General features: G+C 47.9%; 2 protein-coding genes across 2 annotated transcripts in view; one reads left to right on the top strand and one right to left on the bottom strand.

Annotated features, from left to right (window-relative positions):
* Nucleotides 1-3,547, top strand: part of T265_11902 (hypothetical protein) — a gene marked incomplete at both ends in the record, with an annotated part of 53,082 nt that extends 49,535 nt beyond the window's left edge. Inside the window, one exon of the mRNA XM_009178723.1 lies at nt 3,451-3,547. Within this exon, the coding sequence (XP_009176987.1) occupies nt 3,451-3,547 (97 nt within the window). The remainder of the gene's footprint in view (nt 1-3,450) is intronic.
* T265_15600 (hypothetical protein) overlaps nt 1-18,565 on the bottom strand; it is a gene marked incomplete at both ends in the record, with an annotated part of 92,488 nt that overhangs the window by 68,995 nt on the left and 4,928 nt on the right. The window contains 3 exons of the mRNA XM_009178722.1: nt 4,923-5,036; nt 11,515-11,700; nt 14,573-14,739. Of these exons, the coding sequence (XP_009176986.1) occupies nt 4,923-5,036; nt 11,515-11,700; nt 14,573-14,739 (467 nt within the window). The remainder of the gene's footprint in view (nt 1-4,922; nt 5,037-11,514; nt 11,701-14,572; nt 14,740-18,565) is intronic.

Raw genomic sequence — 18,565 nt, 5'->3', positions numbered from 1 at the left:
CGTAATCCCAGAACCCCGGGAAGGCAAAAAAAAGTCGGAAGTGGGTTTCTATAGGGTACTATTAACGTAATACAAAAAATTCACAAAATATACAGACATCGACTGCAGATACTCGCCCGCAACAAATGGTCCACTTGGACTATGCAAGTACAAACGAAATGAGCAAGCAGGCTCCCACGTGGGACGGTCCCACGTGCATAAGGTCGATCGCAAGATGGCTGGATGACCTCAAGGTCAAACGAGCGAAGTGGTAAGAACAAACAAACGCCAGTTGCTCAAGCCTAGACAGAGGAAATCGAGAGGCAGAGGTCGGGTTCGAACCATGGACCTTCCGGTCAGTGAATTCTTACTCTGACCACTGAGCCCGTGGCATGCTGTGCGAGGGCGGGACTCTGACGAGTCTGGTGCCCCGATAAGAAAGTCACGCAGTCGCTTGCGCCGAATTGACCTGCATTCGAGAGCTCAATTACCAACTGCATGCATGATATGGCAATGAGTCTGTTTCCAAATGTCCAACCGATTGAAATGGCAAGTGAAGGACACGTGTGAAGCTAATTTTTTTCAAAGGTCGTGAAACCCTAAGCGCCCAAAGTCAGATGACAAAATAGGAAGACTCAAGCCAAGCACCGTGGTCTACGAGATTAAGAGTTTTGCTATCAGGTTAATCGCTACGTATTCGGCTGGTGTGCTTGGCTAGGCATGCGGTCAAACCATTTTCGGTGAAGCGGTGACCGGCCACATCACCACGGTTCACATAAGTCAGACTCGCGCTGATTTCGAGGGCTTCCGAACACACGCTTCGCTGATGACCTGAAGCCAGGTGTGTTCACCTCACCGAGTGCGGAGTCACGTCCGTGTTCTTCTAATTAAGAGGGGTCTTCGGGTCAGCACGGGGAACGGTGTTTGTGTTCAGGTATTTGAACCGCCAGCTGTCTGACGCTCTGACCGATGCATTCGGCCGGACGTCAGACGTACCGAAGTCCATGTGCACAGTTCGTGCAGTTTTGCGGAGTGGTGGGATCATCGACCCTTGCAAATACTATCCGGCGAGTACTGTCTGCTCGAAATAAACGGATACTGGAATTTTTTTTATGACATCACAGTTGCCAAGTCTTACTGTCCGATGCCATTCTTTCACCATTTCGTGAGGGTTGGTCTTGATAGTTTCGGTCTGACGAGCCGCTACCGATCTTGTGTTGCATTACCCAAGCTGCCGAGGATTGTCTTTTGACTCAATGTGCTTATGCAGACATCTATTTGAGTGTGCGCGGTTTCGATGGATGCCCACTGTAAACGGACGACTTGATTCAAAATCTTGTAAGTTAATAGTTCTCTGTCCACGTTCAGTATCCATAGGGCCGTGTGGTCGGGATGGCAACTTTGTTTAGGGGGGGGGGGGCTGACGTGGAGGCGAAACCATCGTCTACATACCGATGCGGCATAGGTGGGTGGTGGATAAAGTCACGTAGGCCTTTTGTCCTCATGTGGTGTAAGACAGCTAAGCAGTGAAGGGGATAGCCTTGATGAAAGACCGCTGTCATTAACCATTAGTTTGTCTCGTCCTGGTGACTCCGTTCAGGGCGGCGAAAGTTGTCGCCCCGAGTTGATTGGTTAGTATTTTCGCAGTTCGTTGCCAGTTCATAGCGTGTTCACCTCTCGGTCGCTTTCATTCAGCACAGGGCTAGTCAAAAAGAACTCTGTGAGGCAGACGGTCCTCTGGCATTCAAAGTATTTATCCTATGAAGCTTGAGTTCCTGTGCTGATCCGATGTTCCCACCACACCCGTCCAATGCTTCGGAGACCACTATGATCAAACTCACACAACGGCCACGTCTTTGATCCATAGAGTAGGACAGATCGAAATACAACAGTGGATACTCTACCTCTAGCAGTTAAGTTAATATCGCGTTTGCGTCGGAGGTTGGCAAGCACTGCCCTGGCTTTCCCTATTCAGGAAGTTATTTGTTTTTTTGCCAGTTCGTCTCGATGTATGCGGAGGCAGCAATAAACAAATGAAACGAATCTGCATATTTTGATTGTTTCTATTGACTCAGGGTGTCCGTCACCTATCTTGCTTTCTGGGCAGAGGATGGACTTGCCACAGGATACCAAGTTTCATCAACGGTTGACGATCCCACCCACACCGAAACAAAAGCCATCATCCATGCATCCGATTAAGCTATGCAGGTCGCACTTTCGCTACCATTTCAGCCTGCTGAAACGGGGTCATCCTGAGCTTAACTCGGCATTGAATTCACTATGGCCACAGAAGTGCTAGATTCTTAGACAGCAGACAGGCACTAAGTGCAAGTCGCACGTTGACAGTGCTCATCCATCAAAATCCCACACACTCGGGTGCATATTAGCAACGTGGCTCATCACATTCGCACAACGTGAAAAGGCAAATCATTAAGGGGCCGAATCAAGGATCTGATAACCGGAGGGAACGAACAAGGGAGAAAGATGATAGACGTGTGACATCGATCGGCATGTCTCCAATATAGCCGTGGCACTTGTGATGCCATTCGAAAAACCCAGAAATTCCTTTGTTTTGAGCAGATAGCACTCGCGAAAAATAGCTTGTAGGAGCGGAAGAGCCCATCACTCCACAGCGCCGTATGGACTGCATATACACGAATACATCGGTCAGACAGCCATGCAACTAACAGTTCAAACGGCTGAACAGAAAGGGCGTTCCCCGTTCTGACCAGAAGACTCAACGGAAATAGAAGAACACGGAAGTGACTCTGTCAGTGTTTTACTCTGGTTTCAGGTCGTCAGCGGACCCTGTGTGCTGAGGCCTTAGAAATTAACACATATCCGATTTTTGTCAATCGTGGTGATGAAACCAATCGGTTCTGGTGTGACCTAACCACATGTAGGGCTGGAATCTGAATGAACGCCTCTCATATACACGCTCGCTCATCGATATTATCGTGGTCCGTTAACACAGAAATGCACACACGATGGCTGGAACGGTGGCACGATAGCACTGTGTCCTAGCAATTCACTGACTCCCTTCCACATAGCGCCCAATCTTCCCATGATATCCCAACCACAGTGGATCAAATTTGTCTGAACAGTTGTTTTCTGTTGTAAGCAAACGTTTCAAGTTGAACCAGAAAAGCTCCTTGACATTTGCTTCGTGAAGAACCTCAATTTTTGGAAGCAAAACCCATGGAATCAGTTACATTAGAGAAGGTCAGTTCGGTTGAATTCAGTTTCGCAATCATAAACTTACACCAAGGGAGTGAGATGGCCCAAGTGGTTAGAGTGCGAATTTACTGACCGGAAGGTCCGTGGTTCGAACCCGAACTCTGCCACTCGACTTCCCCTGTCTAGGCTTGGGCGTCCTGCCAGTATCCCAGCCCTCGTGCTTCCTCCGGGTGGCATGGCAGCTAGGCACCGGAAGTATGTTATAGCTGGACGATTTTTTCATTTTTTTACCAGGGGTACAGCGACTCCAGTTGCTATGGTTTACGTTACTGAGAAATGGGGAATCGGAGAACTCATAGCCGGATACTGCAAACGACTGCCTCATCAGTAAACGGAGGATTTTGTGCATCGATGAAGCAGAAAATTGAGCAGGCGACGCAGGATCATTGACTGACTACCTGACCCAGTTCGGTCTGCTAGCGTCATTATGCATAGAGGAGTCCGGAGGTAGGTATCCGTTCAGAGAGAAGAGAGTTGTCAAAACGAATAAGTTTACTGGATAGTGTTCACGTACTTCGTTACCGGGCCACAGACCATTCGCCTCTCGATCAGCACTGGGCGAAAAAAAGCCCTGGGAGGGAGACGGTCCTCTGACAAAGGAAATAAATATCCTATCCGGCGGCAGGGACCTCATTCTCTCTTCATTTTCTTAGTATTGCTAACCCGATATTCCTACCAGATCCGATCAATGTTCCAGGGTGACTGGTCATCAAACGCCGAGTATTCGTGCATCCTCTGCGTGTGGAGCCCGTGTTTCTGATCTGCAAAGCAGTACTTACTCTGTGCTTCATAAACAAACTGAGGTCACGGCAGCACCGTAGGTGTCCGAGGAAGTCAGAGCATATGCTGGCCTTCCCGATTCAAGAAGTGATCCAGCCTGCAGCCAATCCACTGGAACTTATACAACTGCCTAGGTAGATAAATCTGTCCGCCGGGTCGATCGCCTGGTTTGGATTGATCCCGCCCAGTCTTGTAGACGTGGAGCGCATGTTAAGTCGTGCGGCAGATTTCGAAAGACTTGAATATTTAAAGGCTCTGGGTGGTCAAGCTCTGTGAGTGAACAGCCAGGAGCATTTCGGTCCCTGAGGTTTCACAGGTAAATACAAATAAAATAATCGTTCTGTTGTAGTACCTTTCGGGCGCCTAACTGCTATGTCACTCGAAGGAAGCACGAGGGCTGGGATACTGCCAATTTGCCCAAGCCTAGACAGGGAAACTCGAGAGGAAGAGGTCAGGTTCGAACCACAGACCTTCCGGTCAGCAAATTCGTGCTCTAACCACTCAGGCCATCTCGCCTCAGGTAAATAAAGAGGTCTCAAGTAGTACGGCAACAGCAAAATCAAGGTGGAATGGTGAAAAAGGGTAGCCTTATCTTACATCGTGTGGTAAACTGAGGCAGCAACCTGGGGTATGCCCACAAAAGGTCGCATACAGTGCCGTCATAAGAGGTAACAACCTAGAGGGGACGCGTCTGTTTGAGGTTTTTAAACTGCACCGGAAAAAATGTGCCACACAGTTCGCTGATTGGACGCGAATCAGGGTTGACCGACGTGCGTGTGTGCGATTTCGATGCCTAACCCGTGCGTGATTGAATTTCAATATCGGGTGAACGGATTAGTTATGATCGTCTGTTGAGGTCTTCTACTTCCGGAGAAGCACAAATTCAAAACTGAACCGATCGAGAGTAAAGCCTAGTGATTACTTACTTGCATCAGCAGTAGACCGGTGATAAATCCAGACCCTTGACAATAGCCAACCTCCCGATCGTGAACCGAATAGGCTTTGATCACACGGAATAGGCGTTCTTGTCCAGAGCCGTTCTGTAGAAAGTTAAAAAGTAGGCTATTCAGATGGGAACTAAAAACAGTTTAAGTAGGCGAAGGGTTCGTTTAAAACTAACCACAAATGTCAGTGAAGGTCCGGAAAGCACTACAAACGTGTGAATGAATGAGCTCAAACAATAGAAAACGTTGTCCTACATCGGCCCATTAAGATAGCTCCTATTCGGTGTGGATAGAACTGCTCTATCCCTTTGATAGAGCTCTTATTGGACCTCTTCGATACGTACATTCTCGATAGTTCTAGAGTTTGAATCCCGGCCAGCTGATCAAGAGCTTGATCGGTACAAGCGATCCACTGTAACGTCTTTTCGGTGTCTAGCTGTCATGCCACGAGGGCTGGGATACTGCCAGGTTGCCCAACCCTAGACAGGGGAAGTCGAGTGGCAGAGGTCGGGTTCAAACCACGGACTTTCCGGTCAGCAAATTCGCGCTCTAACCACTTGAGTCATCTCGTCCCACAACAAAGATAGCTGTTAGGTAAGGGTTCAAAGTGTCGGACAAGTGACACAGATGCGTGACTCAACTTCCACCAAGGTTATTCATTCAGGTCCGATAATTCAAGTACATCCAGCCCTAAGCTGGTGAAGTCAGGGTCAAACAGGTTGGCCTTGTAGATGCAGTTTCAACCTATATTTGACTGGAGCTACGCTTATTACAACTCGTTATTGAAGAAAGACGGGAGGAAAGTTCGAACGGAAGTGGTGCACTAAATACACGAGGTCTTTCATAATCATTTGGTACACAGTGCACAGCGTGGAAAAGGCCGATAATGGATTCAACGCGGCAGTCAAGTCAATCCGAGGAGAACTATCCAGAAAATTGACACTGCCACATTACCGTCGAATGCTAGGCAAAGCAGAGTTTTTAGGAAACTAATCACAATCGACATGTCATATGTACTAGTGATATGTACTAGGGCGAGATGGACCAAGTGGTTAGAGCGCGAATTTACTGACCGGAAAGTATGTGGTTCGAACCCGACCTCTGTCTTTCGACTTCCCCTGTCTAGGCTTGGGCAAACTGGCAGTATCCCAGCCCTCGTGCTTCCTCCGGGTGGCATGGCAGCTAGGCACCAAAAGGTTCCTACAGCCGAACGATTTTTTATGTACTAGTCAAGGCTTCAATATGTGCCCCGACAGGACGTTGACCAAGGGACATCACCAGAAGTACCAGAGATTCCTTGACAGACAGACGCATTTTACAACGGCATGTCAATCGAACGATGACCAGACACGTTCGAAGTCAACTTCACGGTCACCATGATCTGAGTCTTCCGCCTGTTGGACAGACACAGGTCAAAACGATAAAAACCGCAGAGGAAAGCAGTAGCAGCGGACTGTATGGAAGCTTCGACGATCACCATTCAACAAAGTGGACTTAGACTAACGAGAATGTGTGGTAGTGAAAAATACCATCTGGTGACTCATTTTGAAGTTGATCGTAAGAGTTCACAAAGCTCACGATAGCTCGGCGATTAAGGTGCGAAAGTATTGACCGGAAGGTTCGTGGTTCGAACAAGATCCTGGGTTTTTGACTGCTCCTGTCAGGACTTGGGCAATCTCAGCCCTCGTACTACAATCGATTTGCCTGACATTGGAAAGGATGCCAGAACCAAACAATTTTTATTGCCATTATCTGTTGAAAGCGAACCTAAATGCCACGGCGAGCGGAACTCATACTGTGGATTCTTCAACACCATCTTGCACGATTCAAAGACTTGACCTGTGCATTGCATTCGTCACATGGAAACGCAGGCCATGGATGGCCATTTGAGGAGCAAATCATCGCAGGATATCAAGGTCCAGTCTCATTTCTGCAACGTGAATCAATACTTGGGGTTCCAAACTGACAATAGACCATCATTTTTATGAAATTACCGAAAGCATATTGACCAGCATGCGACGCTTAAACAGCCCGAGATGTGGGCAGTTGAACAAGCAAGTGTTGGTACAGCGTCACTTAGGTAAGAAAAACAACAATACGGGTTCACGACATCGGCGTACACTATCGAACATGAAGTGTGAATCAGAGCGGAATGGTCAAAGCTGATGGAGACTGTGGTGGATGTTAGCAGAGTTGCTTCAGCAGTTGTCCAGTTAGCGAAGCGTAACAATCGGCCTGACGCATAGAACACGAGATGCAAGGAGGGTGCGTTTGGTACCATAAGCTGTCAGGTAAAATCAGTGCGTCAAAGGGAACTACCGTTCATCTGTAACATCCTTTCGGGGCCATCCACCCGAGGAAAGCCAGGTTGCCCAAGCCTAGACAGGGAAAGTGGAGAGGCAGAGCTAGGGATTCGAATCCAAGAATCTTCCGGTCAGTAATTCGCGCTCTAACCACTGGGTCATCTCACCCAAAAAGGACTCCCCAGGCTCAAAGTAAGATGAGCTAGGACGAACTCAAATCATTGCCTTCCGCACAGTACCTGAATGTGAATGCTTAGACAAACGCTGTCAGAGAGTCTAACGTTAGTAGCACAGTGTCGGTGAGTCGACACTGACAGGTTGAAAAAAAAACAATTCCGAAGGACAGGTTTTTGTTTTGTTTTGTATTCATATCGTGTAACGAGACATGACCCCTGTGAGTAGCGGAGATAGGACGTCCTCTTCGACAGTTGTCGTCTAAGGGATGCAGCTCGCGAACCCACAGAAACAACCAGCAAACGAGTGTTCGGTTGTGCGCTATGGACCTCAACAAAAGCACTACACCATCACCAGAGGCTCCAGAATCACACCCGATAAAAAGAGTGCTTTATTCCATGCCTTTCAATTTTTCTTCACAATGTGACTTTCACACCCATTAAGAGTGTTCGGTAGCCACACATCAGTGCTCAGCACTGACGACATGCTAGTGATTACCATGATTATTACGTGTCATCATATGAAAGCCCGATGTATCGACCACCGCCTATCAATTGAACCTATCAGATAATTAAGGAGACGAAGAGGAATCAAAAAACCAAACAGGACCATTGAGGTGGGATGAAACAGTGATTGGAATGACGAAAATTGAGTCGGGTGATTAGATTGACGAGCCTGAATCAAGCAGGTTCCCTATTGGGTCATCTCCACAATGCAGCTACCAGAACGGACGGACTAAGATGAACAGCGGAGGGCTTGACAGCATGCTCAGCTGATGAGCCACAAAGCAACTGGGCTCGAATCCAATCCTGGCCCTTCGATCGATCCTGTCTCTAGGCTTGGAAAACGTTACGCTTTGTACTTCCTTACGGTTATATGACATCTGTGAACCAAAAGGACATTACAGTTGAGAAATTCTTCTTTACCGGCTTTGTCGGTTGGGGGAGAACCGTGCTTAAGATTCACAATCGATCGTCACAACCAGGACAGTTACTGGGTCGTCGTTCGATAAGTCGGGCACACCAATCACGTCACTCAAATGTGAACACGTCCGCCTGTTCAGACGCGAAAATTCAGATGCGTCCAACCTGCGTTGGTGGAGTAATGGCTATACGCATGTCAGATGTGTGGGGTTCAAACCCCAGCACGGCCATTGGATATGCACTGCTGATGAGCCCTAATGAGAGCGAAACTCGAGTCCAGTGCTTCCCTCTGGTGTGGACTCACCGGAATAATCAGTCCAGACCAGGAGGACGACCGTACAAACGAGAGTGGTGTGACTATGGACAAAATACCCATCCCGCAAAACCCCAAAATTGCAATCACAAAGAAAAGTTTGTGCGCGGGGAACACAAAACGCAGCTCTGCTTGACTGTTGTTATAATTGCCGAATGATGTACGAGTTGGACGTTAATGCAAACAAACGCACAGGCTATTTCACAAGCTACGATATTCGGAAGCAGACAACCTGACTGATTAAACCTTCCTACTCATATAGTAGTACAAATTACTAGCATACACAACGGTTGCAATCGTCCTGGTGTAACGGTGATACTACTGATGGGGGAGGCATGCGAGTAGTATGGTTTCTCGTAAATCCGCTTTGCGTCTCTTGAAAAGTGACATCTATTGCGGAAGTTGTGGAGTCGCCTTGTAGCATTTGTTTGGATTTGAGCAACAGTCTTTGAATATCTAGGAAAGTTCAGGGAGACGCGTTCAAAGAGAATATGGATATTCAGTTTCTGTAAACAAGATGCATATAAGAGTTTTGCTTCTCTGTCCAGTAGGCTGTAACTGCCCAATTGACGTTTCTATGATAAGCGAATTCGCAACGAAGGCCTTCTTCCTTTTACTGGTGTATAGGGATTCGTCGAAATTGGGAAAACGCAGTAAAAAACAGTTCAGTTTTAAGTTGTTCTAGATAATCGGGCGATGAGAACAGTGGTCGGTTTGTCTGACCCAAGGCATCCTCAAAATGCGCTTCTATTATCAATTTGCTAGATACAGATTCAAGAACGCATTATTACGAGTGAGATATTGTCGGAGGCCGTAAAGGAAGCTTGAATTGCTTTTTTAGACAATAACTGAGGCGATGTGGCTCAGTGGTTAGAGCGCGAATTTACTGATCAGAAGGTCCGTGGTTCGAACCCGACCTCTGCCTCTCGACTTCCCCTGTCTAGGCTTGGGCGACCAAACAGTATCCCAATCCCCGTGTTTCCTTCGGGTGGCAAGGCAGCCATGCACCGCTACAGCTGAATGACGATTGATTGATTAATTGATTAGTTGACTGACTTGAATTCCGATTGACACGGGTAGGTTATACGTTTGAGCTTCTCCACAGTACCGTGCTGCACGCGTCGGTAGGCTTTTTGAGGTGACTGGATTTAGCCAAATAAAACGTTATTTCTTATGGATGTTAAGAACAGCGCCTGAACCACTTTCTCGGTGAGTACTTCTTCATCGATGTTAATCACGGAACTCATGTTTATCCGATAGAACGACACTCAATATGTCGAAATACGGGTGGATGTACTGATGGTTGATTAAATGGCCATTGATTTGCTCGCCGAGCTTGGCAATCGGCTTGCAAGCGTCTCGTCGTCAGCAGAGGAGACATCGTCGGTGCGCACAGTCCAAGCCAATTACCTTGCTCGGAGGACAGATCAACGGCCATCTGATCGACCACCAGAACGACACCCGCATCGAATTCCTCGCTCAAGTTGGACACCCGTCGTTACCGTCTCTTTGACCGTTCCGGCCAATTCAATGTTGACTACGTTGATCACGGACATGTAATCGAACTGTTCATTGTTCTCACTGAGTTGTCGGCACGGTGTACAACTATTCTTCGAGTCAGTTGCGGGAATTCCGGTGGTTCACTACACATGATCTTAGCTCATAGAGCCGAGAAGCGATGGCTCAAGTGGTTAGAGCGCGAATTTACTGACCAGAGGGTTCGTGGTTCGAACGCGACCTCTGCCTTTCGACTTGTCCTGTCTAGGCTTGGGCGACCTGGCAGTATCCCAGTCCTCGTGCGTCCTTCAGATGGCACGGCAGCTAGGCACCGAAAGGGTGTTCCAGCTGAACAATTCTGATGGTTTGATGCTATAGTGAACAAACTATCGGTTGGGTTGATTACAACCCAGAGTTGCAACGGCATTTTCGTGAATCAATGAGAACCGGCCCACGCATCGCTATCCGCCGATTCAGTAAGACTCAATAACTGGACCGGGCGGGTGATGAATCAGTGAAATTCTAGTGAACGATCTTCTGAGACAGGAACAGATACTTTACACCGCCGGTCAGATACCTGAGTCAGTAGACAGCACTTCATTAATTGATACAAACCACGCGACTGAGCCGGCGCAATGTTGATGAGCCAACAGAAAATAATGAAATCGTCCAGCTGTAACACCCTATGGGTGACTAGCTCCCATGCCACCCGAAAGAAGCACGAGAGGTGGGACACTGCCAGGTTTTCCAAGCCTAGACAGGACAAGTCGAGAGGCAGACGTCACGTTCGGACCTCCTAACCACTGAACCATCTGATCAACAGCAGGTGCACGGTAAACTCATCCATCGCATGCCCGCAATCCTCTCAGGTATACGCCAACAATGCTCGGCAAGAATGGAACAGCATCCACAGGATTCAGTGGTCGAGTGGAATCCAGACTGAAATTCGAATGGTATCATCGGACCAACATTTACTGACCACAGTTCCGCACATCTGACAAGCTGGGCGAGCGTCAATCGGGGACGATAAACCCTCGGCGAGGCTGAAGAACTCGCATGAGATGCATCTAGGTGGAACAGATTGATCAATTGGCTCAACGGACCCGCGCATTCTTCTATCTTGAACATCGCATTCGGTTGGGTGAAAGCTCTGCGACGACGAGAACATTGCTCAACCAAAAACCCTGAGTCAATGCACAGAATGTTTTGACAAAAGCTTATTTAAACCGAGATCCCCTTCACAGGATACCAACACAATAGGTTTCATTTGTCTGGGATATTTGATTCTAAATGACTCTGTTACGTAACACAGCTTACAGTTGGTTAGAAAAAACAGGGCTGAGAAATCACTTTGCACAGCCTACCTCATCCTTGAAAAGTTCGTGTTTCGGAAACGTGCGAGCAATGTCTCGACGGATGGCATTCTCCACCGGGGACTCTACTTCAAGGTAGCCATCGTACAATTTCCTGGCAGTGGAATCGTAGGCACCGGTGTACAATCGCCAGACGAGAGGACGAAATTCATCCGGTAGGCCTTTACGAATAAGGTCCTGGAGAGAAGAAAGCCACGGTGAAACCGAGAAAACGTGAGAGCACTTGCGTAACTACGCGATGTCAGTTAAAGAACAACTAACGCCAAGATGTCTCGGCGTATGATCAATGCCAGCTGACGGAAATAGTAATAAATTGAGCAATGCCAAGAGTGGAAAATGCTGACAGAAATTTCAAGCCATTACACAAGCTATCATCGTTCAGCTATACAGGTGCCTAGCTGCCATACCACCGGAAGCCAGGGGGCTGAGATACTGCCAGATTGTCCAAACCTAGACAGCAGCAGTCGAAATGAAGAGGTTGGGTTCGAACCACGGAACCTCCGGTCAGCAGGTACGCACTTCAGTCACTGAGATACCCCGAGCTCATGAGCTAAAATTGGCCAAACAAAACAGAGAATTGAAAACCGCGATCATGCGACTGGTTGTCGAAAAAATATCAATCAGCCGAGTGAGAACTTCATCTCACCAACGGACATCCTCCGCATAAAAAACGAGCTTTCTGTTTAACACTCAATCAGGATCTAAGTCGATGTTGGACATGAATGTTCTATAAACCAACTGACACAGAATGTGCTACGTTGAACGGACTACATGCAAACCGATAAAGGTAACTGTTGCTCACGATGAACATCTGTCTCAAGGTGTTCAACTGAGACTGGCAGTGCTTAGTCTTACAGTTCAACCCAACAATTCATGAGACCAACTACCGACTCTCTACTCCTTTAGGATCCCCCCAAAAACATGACAGATTTCACTAAATCATAATTTATTTTGCTTAAAAGTCATCGCCTAAAAATGTAACTCATCAGTAGTTGAACCATGATATATCGTGATGTATGGATACTTTGAACCAACAAAAAGCCATAACGGCTGATGCAAACAGATGAAGGCAAACAAAAAACGGTGGTAATTTTTTTTCACGGAAACACCAAGTTTATCTTTCTCAAGGTAGCCATGGCGACGCTTCTGGACGCCTAGCGATTACGGTTACCACCTGGGGCATTAAATCATTGGTTTTTGGGAAACTCCCGTCTGGAAAACAGCCTCATTACCGAACAAACTGGTACTGACACAGGTACCAACTGGCCTGGGAATCTAGTGACGCTCAAAAGACCAACTGAGAGCAGTCGGGGGGAACACAAGTGCACAGACAAACTCGATTTCCTAAGGTTGAACGAAAGTCCATATTAGTAATACCGATGTAGGTGTGGTGATAAGACGCAGTTGCCTGGCAGTTTCTGTCACCTTGCTAATCTGGTTCTCCCCCAAACATATTAGCGGTCGCCTGGTTGGTAAAGAAGAATCCAGCCTCCGATGTGCGGATGGGAAAACTGGCTGATTGGATTATGTGACTTTTCGAAAGGACCTGCTGCTTACACATTCTCCGGCTTGCCCCGTGTGTCCCATTCAGATTTCTACGGGGGGGAGGGGAATATGCAAGTGAGTGGGGAAAGGTTTCACCCGGCATTTCGGATGACTATCCTGAGCGGCGTAAGAAGACACTGTAGGCTAATTCCAGAGGGGAGTCAATTGAATACTCAGCTGTACCAGGCCGAAATCCCGCAGGATTGTATACTTGGATTGAAGCTCCGTAGTTCAAGTCCGGGTAAGTAAGTTTCTGAAAAGACTAAGGGGCCGGAACAGCTGTTCACCGCTTCGCTGATTGAGGCTGACTAAAACCCCACGCCAAAAAACCCAAGTGCACTTCCTTCATACAAGAGCGCTGATAATGTCGATGAAAACTCTAGACAACCAGTGACGAGTATCGGTTCCCTGTCAAGAACACATAGAGAGAACCAAAAATTAGTCTCAAAATAGGGAGAGTACACCATACGAAGAAAGACATCGGGGTTTTATGATGCGTTTACTAGTGGGTCCCCAATAAACCGACGAAAATTCACTTATTGGTCCATAATCCGCATGTAGCCAATCGCATAAGCTATTTCGACCATGTATAGATAATAAAGTAATCGTTCAGCTGTAACATCCTTTCGGTGCCTAACTGCTATGCCACCATATGGAAGCACGAGGGCTCGGATGCTGCCCGGTTGCCCGAGCCTAGACACGGGAAGTCGAGACGTAGAGGTCGGGTTCAAATGGCGGACCCTAAGGTCAGCAAATTCGCGCTCTAATTACTGAGCCATCTCCAGTAACCAAATAAATTACTCATACCAGGGGCAGGATAGATCCAAGAGCCCGAACTGACACTACTGTCTGGTGTGTCTTGATGGACGGTAGTGCAACTCTGTATCGGTCCCTTGGCTTCCTACTCCGCCCACTACGGTATATCAAAAGGCACGGTAGCTCTACATAGCTTTTTACGGAGACAGGGAAATTATTACAACTGTATTTATAGGGCAGTCACAGTGTTCCACAAGGTCGTGTCAGAATCACCGTGAGGGGGCGAGAAGCGTCGAGTCAAAGATGCTCTATCCGGATTGGCTGGCATTTTGACCAATTAGAGCATGCCTTCGTTTGGTCCGTGTCCTGCACGTGACACATCCGTCCCGTCCAGATGATGTTCGGCTATAAGGAACGGCTGGCCTCCGTACAATGTCAGAAGTCCTAACCTAATGAACGGAAACCGCTGAACAATTCAAATTTAACATTACTCCCAAAAGAGATTAACCGAAGAAAAAGTAAGGTGACGAACTTTCTAGAGATTAACCTCTCTTCGAAGACCTGTCCATGGGAATAACCTAATCTCCAGGGAAGCACATCGCCTAGTTGTCACGTGCAAGTCTGACCACCAAATCTAGCAAAAAGTCCACGTTGTGAATAACAAACACTGTGAGACGCAATTACCCCTGTTTCATTAAATGGACAGACAACGACAAATTAGGAAGGCAAAGGGAAGAAACACGCGTACCGCGACGAAAGATCGCTTTTTGCTGAACTGATCCCAGTTTTTAACAACACATCCCCATTGTTCCAAAAGGCTAGTGGATGGCGGGAGGACATTGTTTACCCACAGCATACCCACAGAGAGTGGACCTGATCGAGTGGAAACAGATGTAGAATCATCTGATGGACGAGCTGTGAAAGGGAGAGATAGATTGCGTTGGATTAAAGCACATGTATTGTGTGGGAAAACGTGGGGGACTGGATACAAGAGTAACAGAGAAAACTGCATAAAAAGGCTGTCTCGATACAGGAAATGACGTTAGACATTGCTCCCCGTTAGAACTGCCTTCAGCTGTGGCACCCTTTCGGTACCTAGCATGCCACCGGAAGGAAACATGAGGGCTGGGATACTGCCAGGTTGCCAAAGCCTAGACATGGAAAGTCGAGAGGTAGAGATCGGTTTCGAACCCTGGGCCTCTAACCATTGAGCCATCTCGCCTCCCATAGAAGTGAAATGAATTTCACTGCGGTATGAAGTACGGCAAATCTCTCATAAAGGACCCGAGTATTCCAATGTCGTACAGCATAGAGCAACTCTGCACGAACTAAAACCTAAGAAGAAGTGATACCAGAAGGGGTCACGCAAGTTGGGTGTAGTCGACGAAAAAACAGCTGTTCAGGAATTATGAGTAACTGAATCTCCGGAACAAGCGCAAAAATAAGCCATTGTTAAAGGAATCCAAAAATTATTCGGCAGCCCTAGTTAACGCAACCTCCGGTAGGATGACCTACGAACTGCTACGCAGACTGAACTAATTGCGAACACTCAAGTTGCTTAACCAAGTAATCAGCTGATAATTACATTCCACACTCCATCAAATCACATCCGATGGCCACATAGGCGTCTTGGTTCCTGGTTTCCGGACCTGCAGCAGACAATGACTTGGCTGTTATCTAATAAAACCAATCAACAATCGTTGCGTTGTGAGTAGGCGGGCGAGATGCCTCAGTGGTTGGAGCGCGAATGTACTAACCGGAAGCTCCGTAGTTTGAACTCGACCTCTGCCTCTCGTTTTCCCCTGTCTAGGCTTCGGCAACCTGGCAGTATCCAAGTCCTCGTGCTTCCAACGGGTGGCACGGCACCTAGGAACTAAAATGGTACTACAGCTAGACGATTTTTCTGCTGTGACATCCTTTCGGTGCCTAGATGGCTCGACGGCTAAGATGCTGCCAGGTTGTCCAAGCTTAGACAAAAGCAGTCGATAGGATGAAGTTCTGTTTGAACTCCGGACCTTCCGATCAGTAAGTTGGTGCCATAACCACTGGGCTATCTCGAGCTCTTGGCAGTCCTCTGACCTCAAAACAACCGCAGAAGTTTAAAAAAATCAAGTAGTCTTATTAACGTGTCCTTTATCAGAGGTTTTCATACGTCTGTTTACTTCCTACTCCCATCTGATTTTCGAATAGGCCTATAAAGACTATAAGCGAAACTGTGGCGCAATACTGTAAAGCAAACTGAGTACAGGCAACGCAACAGTACAGGTCACAACATCTGAACCACTCAGTTAAGTTCCCGGATCAGTGGGTAGTCCATGGTGCGAAAAAAAATATTTAAAAAATGACGGGATATGCAAGACCTGTCACGAATCGTAAGCTGCCTCCGTCACAATTAGCCATTTTGACAAAATGAGGATCAGTTCGGATGAACGAACAAGTCAAAAAGCTGTCACCCTTGCCTTTTGAATTTCTTTATTTGTTCAAACCAACGGTTTGAGATGTCTGGTGAGAGCTGTGTAAAAGTTTGAGCATAGCCTTGGTGGATGCCTCCTCAGTTATAAAGGTCAAGGTACAATCTGGCAGTCTGGTCCAATCAAAAGGTTAGTATTATTATGCATCCGGACGACTGTCTGCACAAAAACATGAGTTGAAACTCTCAGTCCGAAAGTTTGCGACTGTAGCTGCGCATCCCGAACTAAAACTGACGCCTTGATGTGGTGTTAGGGCTTGAGTGCTGCAATAACCACACAGGCTATACTTGCTAGGACTTCGTTCCACAAGATGCAACCATGCCAGGAAAGCCAAAGAGGAGCAGCCGAACCGAGCAGCGAGACCCCGTACTACGAGTAATCGGGTAAAGCCGTACTGTCCTGTGCGACAGGAATGTGAAGATAGTAAGGTGTTTCCCCCAGACGGCCAGAATGTCTACATTCATGGGAGCAGCGATGCTGACTTCCCCCGAGAAACGACGGGTTAGAAAAGATCGTCCCTAAAAACCGCACACTCCGATCGCCCAACGTGACCGCCGGCGCATTATTTGATATGGTCGAAATATTGTTAAAACCAGAGATTCCGGTGCTGCCCAAAAGGCACCTGCTGTGCGCAGCTGCATTAAGAGTGAGACACTAATACCCCACTGCCTGCGCCCTCGGGATAGGCCAACTCCCTGCAGTCGAACAGGTCAAACCATTGAATCATCGGCTCCCGGCAGGGTCCCTCAAGAAAGCCTTACTGTCCGCTGCTTCGTGGGCCAGACCTTTAAGGGACTGAGGCCAGGGTTCCCGAACAAAATCCTACATCTTTCCGGTGCCTCGTGGGTCAGACTTTCGAGTCAAAGGCTCAAGGTGAGGTATCTCAACCGAACCCCACTCCTCGGTCTGGACAACCCGGAACTATTATTTCCCCACGCAGTTCGATGTCCACCAATGCCCCTCCCCAACCCCCCCCCCACACACACACAAGTAAGCGTCATTGGGCCACTTAACTGTCAACATCCGTACTCTACGTCTAATCGGCAAACAGGCAATGCTTGCTGAGACCTTGTACTCCCTTAAAACTGATGTATGCTGTCTCCGAAACACGCATACAAGCCCCAAGCGTGGTTATACATCCCCCATGTGTACGGTGATCCAGAAGCGATGCCTCGTGGAATATATGGTATGGGAGTTACACTCGGTCCGAGCTGAACGCGCTTCGCTGTTTTGAAACCCAGTGGACACTCGCCTTTGCGCCGTCGGGTTATCCATCTCAATCAAGCTAAACGCTTATCGGTATAAAAAGCGGTGCGTTTGTAATGTCAGCTTATGCCCCGACGAACTGTAGTTCTGACGCTGGGGAGACTTTCTATCGAAAGTTATTCGGGCTCATTCGTCAAGCAAGAAGCACTGAGAGAGTGATACGGACAGGCGACATGAATGCGCAAGTTTGTCGCCTGAGCTTTTAGGAATCACATTACGGTGTTCGATTCGGAGTCGACGCTCGTCGCACGGACAACGGAGAGCGACTCCTACAATTGTGTGCTGTTCATCAGCTAATGTGAACTTTCAGCATAAACGTTCTCACTGCGTAACCTGGCAGCCACCAACTGCTAACAAGCGTGGACCCAGGTGGATTACGTGGCCATCAGCCAATCTAGCCTTTTGGGAACTCGAGAAAGGGGTGTGAATGGTCCGGAGCTTACGGATGGAGAGCAAGCTGCACGTTTACAAGACTGTTAGCGGTTGAAAACTGACAATTTACCGGGGCAGACTCCGATACTTAAACAGCTTCCGAACACACTGTCTCAGGTTGCTAGTTGGTTTTACTGAACTGAATCAGTGCCGGACACGAAAATCATCCAACGACCAGGTTAGCATGGAATTAAGGACTACACTCACATTCAACTGTCTACCTGTCACGAAGAGACTGGACCTTACCGTACCTGTCACGGACTGGACCTTACCGTGGTGTGGCAGTTTGTGTACCTCGGCGACCCATTGAGCTATACTGGGGAGTTCCGCACGATGCTCGCTCACTCTCTCATACCAGGATGGTCCATGGGTAGAGGTCTGACGAACACAGTCTCCTGGCTCTCCAGGCTGGGGGTTGGAACATGTGGCGACTTATTCCGTAGAAATGGTAATGCATTTGCATTTCCCGCCAAACACCGCTGCCTTGTGGTTAGGATTTTGAGCCAAAGGCTTTGGTTGAGGACCCTAATCGTCCTCCTGTCTAGGTGTGGGCGCCCTGGCAGTATACCAGC

This window comes from Opisthorchis viverrini, assembly GCF_000715545.1.
Source record: "Opisthorchis viverrini unplaced genomic scaffold opera_v5_656, whole genome shotgun sequence".
Classification (NCBI taxonomy): Eukaryota; Metazoa; Platyhelminthes; class Trematoda; order Opisthorchiida; family Opisthorchiidae; genus Opisthorchis; species Opisthorchis viverrini.
This window is presented reverse-complemented; position numbering and strand designations above follow the sequence as displayed.